Raw genomic sequence first — 19,750 nt, forward strand, 5'->3', positions numbered from 1 at the left:
GTACGTCGGTGGAGCAACGGAGGGCCCGCGAGGGTGGAGGGTGCGCCCAGGGGGGTAGGCACGCCTCCCTGCCTCGTGGCTTCCTCCGTTGTTTCTTGACGCCCACTCCAAGTCTCCTGGATCACGTTTGTTGAGAAAATCACGTTCCCGAAGGTCTCATTCCGTTTGGACTCCGTTTGATATTCCTTTTCTTCGAAACCCTAAAATAGGCAAAAAAACAACAATTTGGGTTGGGCCTCCGGTTAGTAGGTTAGTCCCAAAAATGATATTAAAGTGTAAAATAAAGCCCATTGACATCCAAAATAGATAATATAATAGCATGGAGCAATAAAAAATTATAGATACGTTGGAGACGTATCACCATACACCTCGCCCGATCCTCAATACGTGTCACACCTCTACTCAGGCTCATATCATGACATCGGGAGGAGACATGATAGTTCAAGTCAATCCCAAATCGAGGACCTTTGACCTTGGTGGCAAACAATCCAGTGACTTGTCTTCCGAGTCCACAACTAGATCATGGTATAACTCCCAATGCAAATCTAAGTTGATAGGCATATTCTTCAATCGAGATCTCGACCCCACACCAACATCACACCTTCCTATTAGCTCAATTCCATCATTCGGGGCCATCCAATTCTCTTACTCTTTCCACAACCTCCTCATAACAAGGATTTGTCTTAAATACCATGACTTTCTCTTCACCATCAACAATGTCAGCATTATTACTCAAAATTGTCACTTCCAACAAATAATGAACATTAAGAAGCATCATGGTCTAAAAAGTAAAAAACAATGACAAGAAACTCAATGCATCAATAGCAAGTCTAATGTATTATATGGATCATGACATTACTAATGCATCATATCCAAAGCACATCATAACTAATATATTCAATAGATCATGGAATTACTTAACACATACACTAACCCTAGCCCTAGTTCTCGCGACAAACCACAAGCATAATGCCTACTACACATAATAAAACTCATACAACTCTACATCCACAATTTTTGGAATGGATTTGAGAGAAATGACCAAACTAGGGTTTGTTCAAAAGTGAATAATGCCACCAAATAAGATGATTTCAACCAACCAAATCATGGGGGTGTGAGATATTACCTCAATACATGGAAATGCCTTTGATTCACCAAGGAAATGGCACCAATTTGAGAGGGATTTGAGAGGAGTTTGGATTGGAGAGAGATTAAGGAGGGCAACAACTCAAGTGTTAGAGAAGGAAGAATAATGTGGATTGAGGGTAGGTGGGTGGCCCAGCCAAGGCCCCTAGCCACTTACTCTTTATGGGGTCTATCATCATCGGCCCTGGCGGTAGGGTTAGAAGGCTACCACCGAGATTAGTGGGGGTAGCCCTTTGGCTGGTAGGCATGACTGAGGGGCGTGAACCGGGGTTTACCACCATTGTCCCCGGCGATATCCCATGTAGCCTATCGCCGATGTATATGACGGTAGCAAAAAGATCATATTCGGCTAAACATACAAAATGGGGTCCAATTGCCCTCCTCTTTCGTTAAAAGGTTGAGATAATGATTTTGGCCAAGGTGTGCACTCAAGTAGACCCCGATAAACCGCTTCTTCTCCAAATGCCTCTATGAAAGGGGGGGGGGGCTGGTCTTGCCCTCCAGTGGTTTTTCTGAAACTTAACATTGATACTTCTTTTGACCATGACCTGCTCAGGGGCATGATGGGGGTTGTCCTTAGAGATGACAGAGGCAAAATTATTGTTGGGGGAAATGGGAAGATAGACTATTGCGCGGGTGTCTTGAGCGCTGAAGCCTTGTCTTTCAAATTCAGACTATTATTAACTCGAACAATCTAAACATGATTGATACCATGAAGGATGGAGGACGGTCGGCGGGTGCAGCGAAAGCTATTTTTTATGATTGTTTTATTATGCTTGTGATTTTATTATTACTAGGTACGAGTACTAACAGAGAAGCAAATAAAGTTTGATCACGAGCTCGCTAGATTAGTTAGATTTTCTTAAACTTTTGAATTGTTTGAGGAGCCCTTAAATGAAATTGTGACAACCCTCATAAATGAAAAACAAAAGTAGACCCCGGTAAAGAACAGCACCGCATGGGTACCAGCTATACTCGCACCTGCTTTTGTTGGCTAGCATAGCCACATCCTGACAGGCTGACACGTCCATCCTCCACTCCTGCTCCGCTTTCGGTTTTCAGTCCACCTCCCTCTCTTGTATCGACCCTGCAGTCCAGAGCCCAGACGCGTGAGCCACCTCCGCTTCCAGTAGGTTCTCGAAGAGAGGTCGCCGATGACCGTCTGATCGTCCGTCGCCATGGGCTGCGCCGGATCCACCCCTAAATCTGACGGTCTCTCCTTTTACCCTGTCTATCTCGATTCTGTTAATGCTTTCTTAGGTGGGTTCATGATTGAGATCTTGGGCAATCTGGTCCCCAGAACCACTATCAGAGTAGTGTCCTAGGTTCTTGATCCAGGCGCCTGTAACTGTTATGTCGATTTAGCCCTGCCTGCTGTTGGTTGCGTAGCAGATTGGATTGATGATGCGTCGCTCCGGTAATTCAGCTGGGGGTAGCAGGGAGGGGAATTAGTGCTGCTTATGGAATGCTCTATTATTTCCCATGTTATATTTGGTCATATGTGATCGTTCTGCTCCTGTTGGCAGTTAGCAAAGTTCTAAAGGCCAAATTGAACAATCATTGGAACAAAGGAGCTGTTAATATCACCATGATCAACGTATCAGTGGTACAGTACAATTTTAGGTGAAGAGAAGATATGTGTGTTATGAAAAAGCAATTGTGAGTATGACAGAAATAATTATCGAGGACGGTGATGGGATTGTTGATTTATTCCTCCGTAGAACAGAGTACCTAGCAACATTATTGAAGATGTGACACGACGAAAGACCTGTGGAAATGACGCTTTTTTTTAGTGTAGGAAGGAAGACATTACTTTTTCGGGTTCAGTAGTAGGAAATATGTCTGTTTTGGTAAGAAAAATGGCCTTAAAATCAGTGCTAGTCCATGAGCATGTTTAAATGGGAGTGAGATGACAATAGCAAAAGGAAACACTCTTCCTTGTGCAGTTTCTTTTAACTTCCTCGTCGAATACTGAGCTTGCCCAACTACTTTTCTCTAATACTCCCTCTGTTCCTTAATATAAGTCTTTTTAGAGATTTCAATACGAACTACATACGGATGTATATAGATATATTTTATAATGTAGATTCACTCATTTTGCTTCGTATGTAGTCCGCATTTGAATCTCTAAAAAGACTTATATTTAGGAACGGAGGGAGTAGTTATTAAATGAACTGACATTGTGACAACCTTTCGTATTAGTTACACTAATTTCAACTGGTCAGCAAGGTGTAAACTTGATGTGGTGGTGAAGATGAAATTTGTATTTCACGGTTCAGCAAATGAAGGGCGTTAACTAACTGATATAAAACAGGCCTCTGAAAAACAAACCCACTGATGAAACGGGCTTGTAGACAAGTAGCTTCGTTAAAAATCTTTGTTATTAGTTATTGGAAGCCGAATTGTGTACTTCCGTTATTTTGTATACTTATGCGGTGTCTAAAACAACATGAGCCTGATTCAGTTCAAGATAAACACAGTGCTTACTTGCTGTGACTGCATTTGGATATATTCAGTACTAACGCTTAACTTGTTTTTGTTGATCTCAGATAGCAGTAAGAAGCTGAAAAAACCAAAGCCTTGGAAGCACACTCAGTCAATAACACCAGCACAACTCAAACAGATGCGCGAAGAATTCTGGGACACTACTCCTCACTATGGTGGACAGAAAGGTACTGTACAACTCTAATTTTTGTAGTACTGTGAACATTTATCTGCAAGCGATTTATACTGCTTGCCGGACCAGTTCCTTTTTGAACTTTGACCTAACTTTACTAAATCTGTATGCAGTTTTTTTAAAATGGTCTGTATGCAGATTTGTCACTGAAATCTGTACTAGATATGCAGTTTGTTACATTAAACTTTTGAAGTACATGTATACTTATAGTGTTGATTTGCTGTTTTGCTAGTTTAGTCCATTGTTGATGTTAAATTGGGCACGTTAAATTATAGTCCTTGAGGAGGAAACAAATATGAAGGGATTGCCAAACAGAAGTTGGCATGTGTTGTACTCCTTCCGTTTACATATAAGATGTTTTTATATTTCAATATGAATTACATACGGACTGAAATGAGCGAAGAAACGCACTAAAACGTGTCTATATACATCCGATTCAAAAATAAGTTACTCCCTTCGATCCATATTAATTGTCACTGATTTAGTACAACTTTGTACTAAATTAGGGACAATTAATATGGATCGGAGGGAGTAGAACATCTTATATTTTTGAACGGGGGGAGTAGATTTTATTGATACAAATTTCCTTGTACTATGGACATTGCCGCAGGTTCTTTGTTGGGATGGACTATGCAAATTCTTTAAATATCTACTTAACATTTAGCATATTTTATGCTTGTTTGGTCGAGCGAAGGGTTGGTCTGAGCCATATCTTGAACTGTTGTTTTATCATATGCATGGAATTCATGTTTGTTGTTTTTTGATAATGCGCTCTTAATTTGCTTACAACCAAACAGTTGAAGAAGCAGTGATATTCTAATTTGAACTAAAAACCACAATCCGTTTCCATTCAGAGATCTGGGATGCACTTCGGGCCGCTGCAGAAGCTGATTTAGCACTTGCGCAAACCATAGTAGACAGTGCTGGCATCATTGTCACAAATTCTGACATGACACTCTGCTACGACGAAAGAGGTAAAATTATTATTTTTCCTTGTATCGCATGCATCTTCTCCACCGCCCTGTGCTTTCAGAACCAAAATCAATGGCTGGGAAACTCTGCTGCAGGTGCCAAATACGAACTACCAAAGTACGTTCTGAGCGAGCCGACTAATTTGATCCGGGAGAAATGAATTCATAGACCACGAAGGATTCGTGTAAATCATGTAAATCTCATTTGTTCGGCGACTATAGTCTTTACTTGCTCAAAACTTCAATGGAGATGCCACATTCGGTTTACAGTTCTGGTCTGAGTTGTTATGGACTCGTAGTGCTCGCATCTCTTTCTAGGCCGACACCTGAGTATGGTACACTGAGCTGTCGAAACCCAGAAATAGGAAAAATATAGAATTGCAATGTTAGTATGTTTTTTTCAGACAAATTGCAATGTTCTATGTGCTCCCTCCGTTTCTTTTTATTCCGCATAAGGTTTGATCAAAGTCAAGCTTTGTAGAGTTTGACTAACTTTATATTAAAAAATATAAACATTCACAATATGAAATCAATATTATCAGATATCAGATGCACCATGAAACATATTTTCATAATATATAGTTTTAGTATTGTAGATGTTCATATTTTTTTTACATAAATTTGATCAAACTTTGTGTAGTTTGACTTTGACCAAATCTTATATGCGGAGTAAAAAGAAACGGAGGGAATACAATTTTTTTAGGCAAATGTTATATGTATACTTTTTTTTGAGAAGTGTTATATGTATACTTTTTTTAGTGCTATGTTATATGTATATTATTTTTCGAGAAAAACCTGTAATTTTATTCATACTCATAACAATTATAGGTACACTGATTTGGATTTAAGATCCAAGCAAATACAAAATAACTCCTGTGACTTCTTCGCTGCATCATTCTCTGTTAAAATAAATACTCCAAATACTTTGATAAAACGGTTGCAATTAGGCTATGTTATATGTATACTTGAGAGGAAGAGATACCTACGGGGTAGGCCCATGTATATGATTACAGCCCAAGAGGCCCTCGAGCAACCATTCGCTGGTGGGTTAAGTGTCTAACAAATGTCTTACCGTCGGCTGTGCCAAGAGACATCCAAGATCACCACGACCATTAAACGTTGCCACAAGGCTTAGGGTTGAACCTGTATAATTTCTTGTGCGTGTTACCTCTTCTAAGAGGGCCCAAACCTACGTCAAGAGCAAGAACACCATCACAGGTATTACCTCCCTGACGAGGGCCCATAACATGACTTGTGATAATCATGGTGGGTTGAGCTGCTTCTACCTAACTGAGTACTGCTTCCTTCATTTATAAATATAAGTCTTTATAGAGATTTTACGACAGACCATGCAAAATGAGTGAACCTACACTCTAAAATGCATCACATGGTTCATAGTGGAATCTCTATGAAGACTTATATTTGAAACGGAGTAAGTACTCGCTTATACTATTTGTGAACGAAGGGAGTACAATATTACTTCCTCGGATCCTTTTTAGTTGGCATATAAGATTTGTCTAAAATCAAGTCTCATAAAGTTTGACCAACTTAATAGAAAAAAATATCAACATTCATAATGTAAAATTAATGCCAGTAGATGCGTCATGATTTAAATTTTCATATTGTATAACTTTAGCATGGCAGATGTTGATACTTTTTCATATAAATATGGTCAAACTTGATGAAGTTTGATTTCAGACAATTCTTATATGCAAAGTAAAAAGGATCGAAGGGAGTATGCTGCTTGAGCGATTATTGGATGTTTCTGAACGGTCATATTTCTCGCTTCCGGGACAGGCAATCAGACCTGTCGTTTGACCCACAACTCCGTCCTCCCATGTCTGTTGTTATTGCCATTAAACTGATAGATGGCCGTGCGACGGTACGGCACCTTTAAATCATTGCATCTCCCATCATAAATGACATGTACGGTTGTACCGACAGCTTCACATTTACTAACTGCGACGCTTCTTACGGGTCCGCGCAACTAATGAATGCACGGTGCCACGGTGATCGCTGCATTTCACGGGCGGCGATTTTCGTGATCTTCCCTCGCGGCTGGCGTTGGGGAAGGAAACGAAAAACATGTGTGCTTGCATGCCGGATAATGTAATTACAACCGGAAATGGGCAAGAAAATTACTACGAATATACCTAGATGCGTGATCCGCCGGAGTAGGACTAGGACCACGGTTCGAGCGGTCTGTCTAGGATTCCATGTGTGCGTAGGCTGGATCCGAGATCTGATCAGGACTGCACGATTTTGATCACATGACGATCTCAACTTTTGGGCTCGTGTGTAATGTAAAGGAGGACCAGGCTGTAGACGCTTGGTGGTTCATGGCTGTGGAGCTGTAGCGTGGTTGGTTGGACCCGACCCGGGGCCGCTCTCAGAAGCCTAGGATGCTTTCTGCAGTGTTCTTCCAAGTGTGTCTTGGATGGGATAAACTGGACTCAACCCATTTGTGATTGTTATTGACCTTCTCTACTTCTTCATTTTTTGTGGCCGAGGAGCAGAGATCTTTGCAACTCGGGACACATGATGAGCTCTCACTCGTCAAATATCGATCTCGCATCCAAAAAGAAAGGCAATCTGCACAGAACCAGTAGACTCCCCGGAGATCAGCTTACAGCAGCCTGCACAGTTATGCACATTCGGAAAACGCTGATGCTACTCCCGGAGTAGTACTATAGTACTCCTTCCAGGGCGTCTCGGGGGCGGAACCCTAGATCGCCGCAGAGTCCTCCCCTTCCCGTCTCCCACCCTCTCGCCGCCGCCTGAGGTCGCCGCTGGGCAAGCCCGGGACGCCGCCGAGGAAGGTGGCGGCGGGGCATCTGCTGCTCTGCTCTTCGCACGGAGCCACGGGATCTGGGGCGGCGGCCTCTGTCGGAGTGGCGCCACCGGCTCTGCAACGAGCGGTGGCGCGGGTGTGGTGGCGGTGTCCCTGGCCGTGAGGACGGCGGGGATCTGGTGGGCGTGGACCTAGCGCGGTCCTGGCGGCCGGCGGCACTAGATCTGGCGTCCCCTGCTTTCTCCGATGCGGTGCGATCCCTTCCCTCCGGGCCTGGATCGGCGTTCTTCTTCGATCTTCGGTCTCCTGCTACGGGTGGGGTGGTGGTGTGGAGCTAGACCAGGAGAAATCCATGGCCGGCCATGGCTGGCCGCGACGGCGGCGGCGCCCGAGGGCACCGTTCTTCCTCCTTGGAGGCGTTTGTCAGGTCTGACTCCCTCCACCGCCTTCCTCTGCCTCCCGGGTGAAAGCCCTAACCTCAGTGGGCGGCGGCGCTCTCGGCGTCGTTCTCCTTCTTGAACGCGCCGCCTTTGGAAGCTGTTTGGTTGATGTGCGCTGTTGGGGTGCATTCGACGACGTCAGTGGTGTGTCCTCTTCGTCCAAGCTTGGTGCTATCCTTCCTCTGCGGCCGGGCCATGGGAAATTCTGCTTGAGGGAAGCTTTGGCGGCTCGTCGGGAGTGCGGGGATCCTCTATATGTGGCCATCCTCCGGCGGCAACCATTCTAGTTCTAGGTGGAACATTCTATCTTCTGACGGTGCGGCGCCTTTTGAGCCAGGCAAGGAGGTTGTGGTCTTCTTCGGAGATGGAATTGGATGGCTGTGCCGTGCCGGGGTCCATAGCTGTTTGGTAACCACACTCCCTATTGATGCCGGTCATCCCCTTCTCCTCGGTACCAGCTTGGTCTAGCTTCCTGGTGCTTCGTTCTCGGAGGAGGGCCTCGATGTCTGTAGCTGTGTGCTTATCTGTTTTATCTTCTAGCTTGTAGCTTTGAGGCTAGTTAGCTGCTTACCACCGTGTTGTTTTTCTTTCTTTGGTTCTTGTCATCTGTAATCCTGGCCGGTTGATGGCTTTGTTAACTCAAAGCCGGGCTAGGCTCGAGCTCTATTTCAGAATCGGTTGATGCATTTTTTCTAAAAAATAGTGATCTAAACGTTTTTATATTAATTTACGGAGGGAGTAACAAGAACAATGTTATACTTGTACACTCAACGCCTGGTACTAAAAGGGAAGCCAAGCACACAGGGCTGTTTGGTTCTAGGCCTAGCTTTTGCCATACAATATTGCCACATTTGCCTAAGGTTAGTTCTTCAAAATGAGAACCAAAGTTGGCAAGCCTAAAGGAATTTTGCCACACTTTTTGAGAGTATGTGATATGGGACCCTAGTGTGGCTTGTCTAAGGTTTGGCTTGAACCAAACACCCACCTTGCCTAACCTTAAATATGGCAACCTTAGGCAAACTTAGTCTCAAACAAACAGTCCCACAGTGCATGCCGTATAGTGGTACAGTTCCCGCCACGACCAGTTCAATTCCCAGCACACTGCATGTACTAGTACTACTACACATGTTCCTACCCATTTGTCAGCTTATGGCGAGCTGCAGGGTACGGTGCAGACTCGAGTTGCAGAATGTGAAGGCAAAAGGGTGGGCAGGAGGAATAAAAAGTCTGGTGTCACTTGTGAATGAAGTGAAGCGCCCACTCATCCGCGGAAAGCTACTTTTAGCCCGGCCGATGTCCATGTGCATGTGCATGGGGGTGCGGCCGGAAAGCGTACTCCTTCTGCGGTGCACACCATCGATGCAGGGCCGGGCATCGAGCATCGTCTGATTGGAGCACCGGTTTCCCAAGTCGCGGCCGAAACGGCTTTCAGAGCTACTACTAGCTGGGATTAGGCAGGATTCTGCCTACTGCTAGTACTATAACTTGTTTTATGGTAGTAGCCCACAACTTATCCCTTATCCATATGCAGATTTATGTTATCATGCTGCCAACCTCTATCATAGTCTCCTACTACTAGATTTAGGGTTATATAGTAACCCAAATGTAGCTAGACTGCTAGGCGCGTGCCTCTACCAGCCGCGTTTGTTAGAGAGAGGGCTCTCTCTCTCGCTCTCTTTTGTATGCTAGATTATGGCGTAGGGTGGTGGTGGTTAGGATTTTCACGGAGAATATGTCGCGGTCAAGAAATCGAGTGACCTAAAGACATTTAGGTTTTACTCGCCGGCAGGCAGGGTATGCACCAACGCTCGTCGATACTACGCGTGTCGTCAGCTGGTAGTTCGCTCTTGTTTTCTTCGACAATCTGTGTCTGATGAAAGGAAATGTCCCTGGTGAAGTGGCGACGGTGGGCATTTTGGATCAACTTAACACCCGCACGCAGTAGTGTTCCTGCCACCGACGCTCAGAAAACTCTTCATTCTTTTATTACTCTGCCGCTACTTGTTGCATAACTCTTCTTTAGAACATTTTCATGGGGGACCCGTAAACCTCCCACAACCATTTAGATTGTGTAAGCCATCCAACACCGATCTATATCGGTCCGCGGGGCGGTCCGGACGCACTCGCAAATTGGAGACCAAAGTGGAGGTTTGCGGGAGTCTGGGCATCCGAAACGTAGGACTCCGGCACCCCCGGCCCACCCAATCCCCCTTTCCGGTTCCATTCCTTTCACTCCGTCCCTTCTTTTCCTTGCTTTGCATCCGCACCGTTCACCTCCGCTTGTTCGTCACCGGCCGCCACATAGGCTGGACGTCGTTCCGACGCGCCCGCTCGCCGTTCCGACGGAGCTTTCAGCCCTGGAGTCGTTTGTACCTAGGTACACTCCGCCTCCTGTCGAAGGCCTCCATGGCGGACACCAGCAGGTGTTCGATCAAATGTCATTCAGCTTATTTTCAAATGCTATGTCATTTTATAGAGTACGAAAGATGGTGAGCTACTCGATCATGGAGGATGAGTTGTTGTGCGATGCGTGGCTGACCGTATCCGCGGATTTCATAGCCAGGAGCTGAGGGGAGCCCTTCTGGGAGCAAGTGCATGAAAAGTTTCACGCACGAAAGCACGTTGCGCCCTACGACATGTACATCATTCAACCACGCAACAAGAGGTCGTTGACGTATCGCTGGCACGCTATCTAGACAACATCATCAATTTTGCAACGTGGTTCGTCATCTTGAGGCAAGGTGGCCATTGCACGCGACAGAGGACGAGATTGTAAGTTTAACTTCCTCTTGCTCAACTTGTTGATTGATTCATTCATTCAATGTTGGTCTACATGTTATATGTAGCCCGCACGCGCCGTCATGGTGTACCACAGGTCAACGGGACGGCCATTTACATGCACACACTGCTGGATGAAGCTGAAGAGAAGTATGTGTGGGAGGACATGGTCCGTTCCTGAAAAAATTATTTGACATCCGGGATCTAGTCGAATTTGAGACCTTATTGTACTAGACTTAATTTGCATGTTGTGTGTGGATGATTTGTATTATTTTCTTTCCGAATTTTGATGAATATCGACCGGTTTGGATGAATTTCGTCCGATTAGTTAAAATGTGGTTTGAAATGTTTGCGGCTAGCGTTAGATGGCTGTCTCCCGCATCTGTGTCCACGGACTGGTCCCCCTGTCCACGGATAGATGCCGGAGTTTTTTGCGGTTTGCCGTTGGAGATGCCCTTAATTTTGCATTTTCTAATGAGTGAACTGAATGCAGGATGGAATGGGAGTCCTAGCTTTTAGCGCCTTCATGGCCATTGGCGAATCAAGAAAAAAATAGAGGATGGGCTCAAAGATTAACAGAGAAAACTAAATGCTTATTTGAACCAAAATTTTGAACTGTTTAGCCAGATAGCCATTATCCCATAAGCATGTGGACCAAATAAGCTAAAGAAAAATCCAGGTAACAACAGGAACATGTACTATTTAAAGAAACTGTTTGGGTTTTTTCAAAGATATAATATTTTTATCTGAAATATTGGACCCATCTAGCAAATAGTCATTATCTCCTAATCATGTTGTCCATATAAGCTCAAATATTTTCAGAGCTCAACAGAGAACATGTGGTATATATTCAAAAACTTTAGGTTTCTCTTCAAGAAATATTCAGTTCATGCAGGACAAGAAGACTCACTAAGCACACGTAGTAAGAAGAAATACAGTGAGATACTAGGCAACTTAGCTATCCGTATTTGACTCTCTTGAAAGTGATCACTTTTTATTTCTACGCGTTGAAGTTGTGCATGCCTAGATGGTCCTCCTAGTTGAGCTAGTGGGATCCAAAGTATTATAACCAGTACAAAAACATTTGTTGGAGGGCAGGCTTCAGCCTCTTGAAGCCTACCTACTAGAATCGGCACTGTTCATCAGGGGCGGAGCCAGAAATTTTGTGAAGCCTGGGCAAGTTTGAGCCTAAATACATGATCTAAATTATTATTTTTAAATCGGGTGTTTGAATCAAGTTTTTTTCCCTTGATGCCTTGTTTGAGGTAGGGATGAAAGAACCATTTTTTAAATCACCTTTTTACCTGAAGGTATTTAAACTAATTTTGAATTCAAATTCATTTATAAGCAGGCTATAATATTTAACCCTTTGTATACACAAATCTCTTTGAGTTCTAGCGGTTAACACGTGTCAATCCTTTCCCTAATGTGTAGGGTTGAGTCCCCCTAATCCACTGATACGCCTATCCTGCATTATGTTTTTCCACTGTTATTTTTATTGTTTTAAAGTTATATTTTTTGAATATTTATTTTAAAGTTATATTTCACTTTTTGATACAATTCTAAGCCTTTTCTCTCTTAAAATGCAAGTTACGTCACAAGAGGGAGATTGCCGGTAGCTGTAATTCTAGACCTGAAAAGAGTTACAACAAAGATAGCTATTCTCCGGAGCTTCAAATTATCTGAAAACTTATGGAGATTTATTTTGGAATATATAAAAAATACCGGAAGAAAAGCTGAAAGTGCAATTGGCACTTAAACTTTATTTTGGTGCGATGACAATGTGTTTAGTGGAACTAATATCGGTTGCTAAAGTTTATCTCAGGATATTGGTTTCATATTGCTTTTGATGGAGAAGTGCGACCCCCCCCCCCCAATTCAAAAAGGTCAAAGGCGTGGTATACGGCGATTCAAAGGTTTTATTTTCGGTTCATTTCGAGTCGTAGGAAAGACCACACTATTAAGAGGGGTCGGTGTGGATATGTGTTGTGTGGGAATGCCATCGCCGAAACATATACACCATCCTACCCATTCTTACCACTTTAAATCCATAGTGTGCGTGCATGTGGTACTCAGAGAGCTTGCAACAGAAAGGTTACTGGGTACCCCGTGCGCACGGGGTCTTTGGACCCCCATGCGTATGGGGTACTGCGTAACTCTCTGGGTACCCCGTGCGCACGGGGTGGTGTGAAAGTCTCTAGGCACCCCGTGCACACGGGGATGACTTAGCCCCTGCGCACGGGGTCCAACGGGCAGAAACGGCCACCCGTGCAAGAACACTATAAAAGCCCCCCTTATTCCACCTCCATCCCTAACCCTGATGTCTTGTTGAGCTCCACCATTGCTACTCTCCATTTTGCTCAATAATCTCAGTCCCTCCATCCAAACTTGTTGAAACTTTGGGGATTAGGAGAGCAAGACCCGATCTACATCTTGACCAAACCAAATCGCATTCCCCGCAATATTTCTTCCCCATTGACTTGTTTTTCTTGGAGCCCGGGCTCCTAGGCGGTTAGAGGTTCCTTTGAAAGCTTCCTTGCATGTGATGTGCTCCAGAGAAGTTTGTAAAGGTGTGGTGGTCGCCTTCAAGACCAACCCCGAGTGATTCGCGGCTCATCCGTTGGGTGTGACTCAGAAGAGACTACGGTGAGCCTTCGTGGCATTCCGCAAGCTTTGGCTCTTGCACCGCTCTAAACAGAGAGTAGCTCTTCCCCAAGGAAGAGTGAACTTCGGGATAAAATTCGCGTCCTCGCCTCACTTTCGGTTAATCCTTTCCCGCATCTTACTTTGTCTTGTATGCTTGTTGGCTTGCTAATTAGATTGTTGCCTAGCATATTTGGCTCTTAGCTTGCTTGTCATACAGGTTGTGTTCACCTAGTTGCATATCTAGTGAACCCTATTTATCCTCTAAACCTTAATATTGATAAGAATAGTTAAAATTTGTAGTCTCCTATTCACCCCCCTCTAGTCGACCATATCGATCCTTTCAATTGGCATCAGAGCCTCATGCTATAATATAAGGTTTTACAACCTTAGAGGATACGGTCGACCTAGGGAATGTGGGAGGTGGCGCACCCATTACGGAGGATAGTGAACACTCCCCCCCCCCCGCCGCGCCCGTTGCACTTGGTGCTCCTGTCATTGCTCCCGCCGCTCCCATTAACCCGGGTGCCCCCTTGACCGCGGCCGATATTCTTTCAATGTTTGTGGACCTCAAAACCGCTATGTTGAAAGAAGTCTGTTCCTCGGTCAAGGAGGAAATTAATGCTCGCTTAAAGCCCTCGACATCCGCATCAAACTCATTTGATCCAAATGCCATTCATGATGTGGATGACTCGAGAGAACCTCTTACATCTCCGTCTTGTACTCATGTTCCCAAGTACAATGCCGTGGAACCTTTCTACTCACCGCAACCCTTGCAACATCCTCACATTAATCCTGTTGGGCCTCCACCCCCTTTGAAAGGTAATGTGTTTTCTAAATGGAAGCTAGATATGGAGTCTCACATTCGCAGTGCTTCTACACAACATTGGTGGATTGTGGTCAATGGATTCAACCCCAAGGACCCAATGAAATCTCACTCCAAGAGAAGCGGTTGATGATCAACTCAATGCAACCGCCCACAACATTTTGCGCACCGCTGTGACCGAAGACTATAGTGACTCCATTGCTCTCCTCAAGACCGCCAAGGAAATCTGGGATTGCCTTGAGGAGGCTCTCAAAGGAGATGAAGCAATTTGAAGATCTCAATTGGCTTTGCTCAAGCAAGAAGTCAATCTCTTTGTTAGGAATGAGGGTGAGTCCGCGGAAGAGGTCTATCGAAGGTTAAAGTCCCTTGTGCTCAAATTGAGAACCTTTGGGTGCACTTGGGCAAATAATGATCTCATCAAGGACAAGTTCTTAGATGCTATGGTTCTCACGGAACATACCATGGTCATGATGATACATCAACGTTCGGATTATCACAAGTTGACCGCGGCTCAAGTTGTCTCCACTTTCTCCACTCATGTTCTTTTAGAGACCAAGTCCAAGAAGACCTTTGCAATTGCTCAAGCAACCAAGAACTCCAATCTTGCCTTGAAGGCCAAGAAAGTGATTAGCCAACCCTCAAGGGATGAAGAAGTGAGTGAAGAGACATGTGAGGAAGATGTTGACACCTCATGCCCGGAAAATGACTTTGCGAAAGACTTGGCTCTCTTAGTCAAAAAGTACTCCGGGACCATGGAAAACAAAGGGAAGAATCTTCAAGGAAGATCGCTGGATGAAGGAAATGCTACAATTGTGATAGCCCAAGACACTTTGTGCATGATTGTCCGTATGAGAGACGTGAAGACAAATCTGAGAAGCTTGTGCTCAAGAAGAAGAAGTTCACCAAGTTTGCGAAGAGGAAAGATGACAAGGCTCTTGTTCATGAAGAATACATGTCCGAAGATGAAGATGACGGTGATGATGATCAAGTGGGCATGACCTACATGGCCATGCATGCCACCTCCTCCTCCTCCACCACCGGCCTCTTTGACTTTGCAAACAAGGACATGCCTTCCACTCATCAGTGCCTTATGGCTAAAGCGGTAAAAACAAAGTCCAAATCTAAAAACCCCGCCATCTACACTCCCAACACTACAAAAAAAGACACATCCGTGACATTTTGGGCCGAATGATTTTTTTTCCTGTCATGCTTATGACACTTCTATGACGAGAATTGTGACAAAACCCGGTATCATCATAGATGTGGTGGGCTCCTACTTCTATGACAAAAAATCATGACAAAAAATGGGTTTTTCGTCCTGGGCGGGCTGGAGACGCAACTGCATGACATTCTTTGGGCCATCCATGACGGAAAAAACCGTGGTAGAAGCGAGGGCGAGGAAAATATAGGGGGAGTTCCCGGTTACGGTGGGTGGCCGGGGACCGAGCGATGCGCATTTCTCTCGTACATACGCGCGTGTGTGCGAGGCGTTGGGCTCTAACTGAACCCGAGCGATCGCACTGCAGGCTACACGTTACTGAACCCGAGCGATCGATCAATCCCTTGCTGTTAACTGAACCCGAGTGATTCCTTCGCTACTGCTGCTAACTGAAGCCGATCGATGCTGCCTCTGGATGAACAGTGAGCATTGTTGGGGGGTTTGGATGAACAGTTCCCGGTGGGGGGTTGGATGAACAGGACCTCATGGTAGTAGAGGCCGTTGCCGCTGGATGAATAGTACCCCGATCGATCGAGCCGGTGGATGAACAGGACCTCGTGGAGGGCTGGATGAACAGGACCTCATGGAGGGCTGGATGAATAGGACCCCGTGGAGGGCTGGATGAATAGTAGCCCATGGACGGGTGGTTGAATAGGACCCCGTGGAGAGGGCTGGTTGAACAGTAGCCGATGGAGGAGCGCGCGGTGGAGGCTGGATGAACAGGAGCCCGTGGATGAACAGTCGCAGGTGGAGGCTGGAGGAGGTCGACGGTGGATGAACAGTAGACCGTGGAGGCAATCGACGGTGGAGATGAACAGTATCCCGTGGAGTCCCGTTTTGCGGTACGCCACACCCCTCCCGATGAACAGGACCCCCGTTTAGACCGTAGCGCTCCAACACAAGTCTGTTTCCTCTGTTTTGCAGTACGCCACACCCCCCGATCAACAGGACCCCGTTTCCACCGTAGGAGGTCTGTTTCCTCCGTTTTGCGGTATGCCAGACCCCTCCCGATGAACAGGATCCCGTTTTGACCATGGCCGGTCGAACACAAGGCCGTTTCCTCTGTTTTGCGATACGACAGACCTTGTTTCCATCGGCTGTTCCGTCCAAGACGATTGGCTCCCGATGAACACGACGACGCATTCCGTTCCGATTCAGCCCATTGCCTCCCCATGATCATGACGACGGCGCAGCTTCTCCATTTCGACCCAGCCATGTACACGAGCCCTGGCCATACATATGCGTGAGTAGGTGTTCGAGACCCCACTCGTATGTACGTACATGGCCGTATTTTTGGCGTGTGGCTGTATGTACGTGTACACGGTTTAGACGGGACAACCTAAAATGCTACATGGGGGGCTCTACTATGACATGTGCCGCTGGTTACTCGGACATGGTTCATACTTGCAGAGAGACCGATCGACCAATATGTACGTACACGTTCCGACAAGAGAGAGAACGGTACGTACGCTTCGACCGGGTGGATCCCAGCTGTCAGGGAGGATAAAGACGGATTTCCTTGCGTGCGAAGATATAGCTGCTGGGTCCCAGCTGTCAAGGGAGATATTTTTTTGCCCGTAATAAGGACGCACTTCCTTGCGTGCGAAGATGTAGCTAGAGGGTCCCAGCAGACAGGGGGAGAAAACATTATTTTTCAGGGTAAAAAGGATGCAGTTGCATGCATGCGTCCATGGGTGTGGTGCGTCCCCACTGTCAGCCTCTCACGTACAGTCATCTTCCGATGAATCTCGATTGTTGAACACATTGACCACACCGTACCGAGCGCACCAACGCCGGTGGACGACGGTGAGGCCCTAGACTGGAACGACCCGGAGATGGGGAAGACGCGGCAGTGGAGTCACAGATGGAGAGGAGTGGGAAACTTGACTGGTTCGGGTGCGCGACAGCGCTGCCGCTGACGGGAGACAGGAGCAAGAACATAGGTTGAAGAAGGAGATGGCTGTTGGATTGACATCCAACGGTCCAGCTGCTAGAATCATTTGTTGATTAAGTTGACAAAGCCCTGCGTACACGTCTGCTTAGTAGGCCCATAAGTCAGCCACCAAATCTGGTGGGTCCTAGCTATCATCGGGAGGAATGGTTTTTTCGCATAACAAGGAGGCACTTCCTTCCGTGCAAAGATACATCCGGTGGGTCCCAGCTGTCAGGGGGAGGAAACATCTTAATAAGGAGGAACTTTCCTTGCGTGCGACCACGGACCTTGTGGGTCCCAGCCGTCAGGCTCTCCACGTACAGTCCTCTTCCGATGACTCTCGTTCGTTGACCATGCTGCGCCGAGAGCAGCGAGGCGATGGACGACTGTGAGGCCCCAGACTGGAATGACCCGGAGATGGGGAAGACGCGGCAGTGGACTCGCAGACGGAGAGGAATGGGAAACTTGACTGGTTCGGTGCGGGGTGGGCCTACACTCGACAGAGAATAATAGGAGGTGCGGAGTGGTGGGATGGCCTGGCCATCGGCGGGGTAGCATTTCGCTGAGGCACGCAAAACAACGCCGCTGGATGCCGGAGGCTGGAGCAGGCGGTCCCGGCAGCGCTGGGGGAAGAAGAGAGAGATTGAAGAAGAATGTCGGCCGTTGGATGTAAATCCAACTCCTTACTTAGGCTTCGACCTACTGGCCCACATGTCACCCAGTCCATTTGTTCTTTTAGTCCATTTGGTGGGCTGGGTGAAACAGTGATGTAGCATCTATGCAGCCCATTTATATATATGGTAGAATTTAAAGCCCATTTGCATTTTTCTCGAAATCCACAGACTTGCTGGGCTGGGTGAAAATATCATGTTGGGCTGGACGGAGAAATGTTATAAAAACATAAACACATGATTGCACGTCTATTACTGCATTGGTCAGTAAAATCTTTGCAAGCTTATGTACGCAATCACTAGGAGTTAACTTGCCAAGTTATATATAAACAATTATTATTATTATTTTATAAGAACTTTCAATTTACGAAATAAAATATCATTTCAGTCGCGCTATTCGTCACCCTGGGTGAGGAATAGTTATTCTTCACCCCCCTCTATTTTACTATCAATGTACCGTAATTTTACGTTCCGTAAGTTTTATCTTATTTCAAACGTAAAAAGAGACCGTGAGAAAATATATAATCTTCGTAAAAAATATTTTATGTTATGTAAAATTACAAACGTAAAAACATATGTAAAATATACATAAATTGCAAATTTTCTTGTCTTATGACCTGTATTTTTATTTTCTTATGCAAAATTTTACGTAGTGAATCAATAGGAATGTAACTATTTGAATTTCAAACGTAATTTAATTATGAAATTATCGTAAGATTAAATCAGATTAAGAATAACTTATTCTGCACCTTGAGTGATGAATAGTATCACTATTTAATTTGATTAGTTAATAGGACGTGGGGTATTATAATTTTTTAGGCTAGACGTGAGACAGTTGAGTTGGTTCTAGGAAAAAGTACTGGGAGAAAACTCAGTTTAAATCGAAAAAGAAAATGGGAGAAAATTCAAATATAGGATTAATGAAAATGAAAAATAAAGGAAGTGGGAAGGTCTATAAAATAGTTGGACGAACGACAGGTTTAACGGAACCTTATGTTGTTTCTATTATATATATGTAATAAAATAAGATATAAATATAGGTTTAGTTTTGCATTCTTATAGAAAACATAGGTTCAGTTTTGCATTCTTATAGAAAAATAGAACTGAGCTGTGCGTCGTCTTGAAAAAACAAACATAACTTGGGCTGCTGATGTTACAGACAAGCTAGGTTGGGAGGCCCAGAGGCCGCTTGATACCTGCTGGATCCAAAAAATGTTGAAATATGTCGTGGGCTGCCCATGTTAAACAACAAAACCTAGGCCATGGACCTGGTGGGCCCGGGGCTGTCAGCCTCTCGACGAACAGTTGTCTCCCGATTCCTCTTGTTTTGCTGACCATGTTGGGAACGACAGACGCCGGCGCCACGGCGAGAGCACCAAGGCGGAGGACGACGTTGAGACCTCGGACCGAACGAACCGGAGTGGGGGAAGACGCAGGCGGAGGAGAGTACGAGGGTTGACTTGTTCGGGTGCAGGGTGGGCCGGTGGAGCTACCACCGTTGGACAATGTGTGGGAATAGAGGGATGGCCTGGCCAACACCGTAGACTATGATGACCAGCTGTTGTATAGGAAGAGGATGAAAGATTGAACAAAATAAAGAAATACAAAGGATGGGTGGTTGGTCCCATATGTTTGTGTACGAGACCTGCTGGGTC

General features: G+C 45.5%; 1 protein-coding gene across 1 annotated transcript; it reads left to right on the forward strand.

Moving 5' to 3' along the window:
- Nucleotides 1-2,129: 2,129 nt before the first annotated feature.
- LOC125544687 (ubiquitin domain-containing protein 2-like) lies at nt 2,130-5,061 on the forward strand. The gene is made up of 4 exons (XM_048708434.1): nt 2,130-2,358; nt 3,696-3,818; nt 4,678-4,797; nt 4,891-5,061. Exons 1-4 carry the CDS (start codon nt 2,325-2,327, stop codon nt 4,953-4,955), a joined length of 342 nt encoding a protein of 113 aa, XP_048564391.1. The 5' UTR covers nt 2,130-2,324; the 3' UTR covers nt 4,956-5,061.
- Nucleotides 5,062-19,750: the final 14,689 nt, after the last annotated feature.

This window comes from Triticum urartu, chromosome 3 (genome assembly GCF_003073215.2).
Source record: "Triticum urartu cultivar G1812 chromosome 3, Tu2.1, whole genome shotgun sequence".
NCBI classification, from domain to species: Eukaryota; Viridiplantae; Streptophyta; class Magnoliopsida; order Poales; family Poaceae; genus Triticum; species Triticum urartu.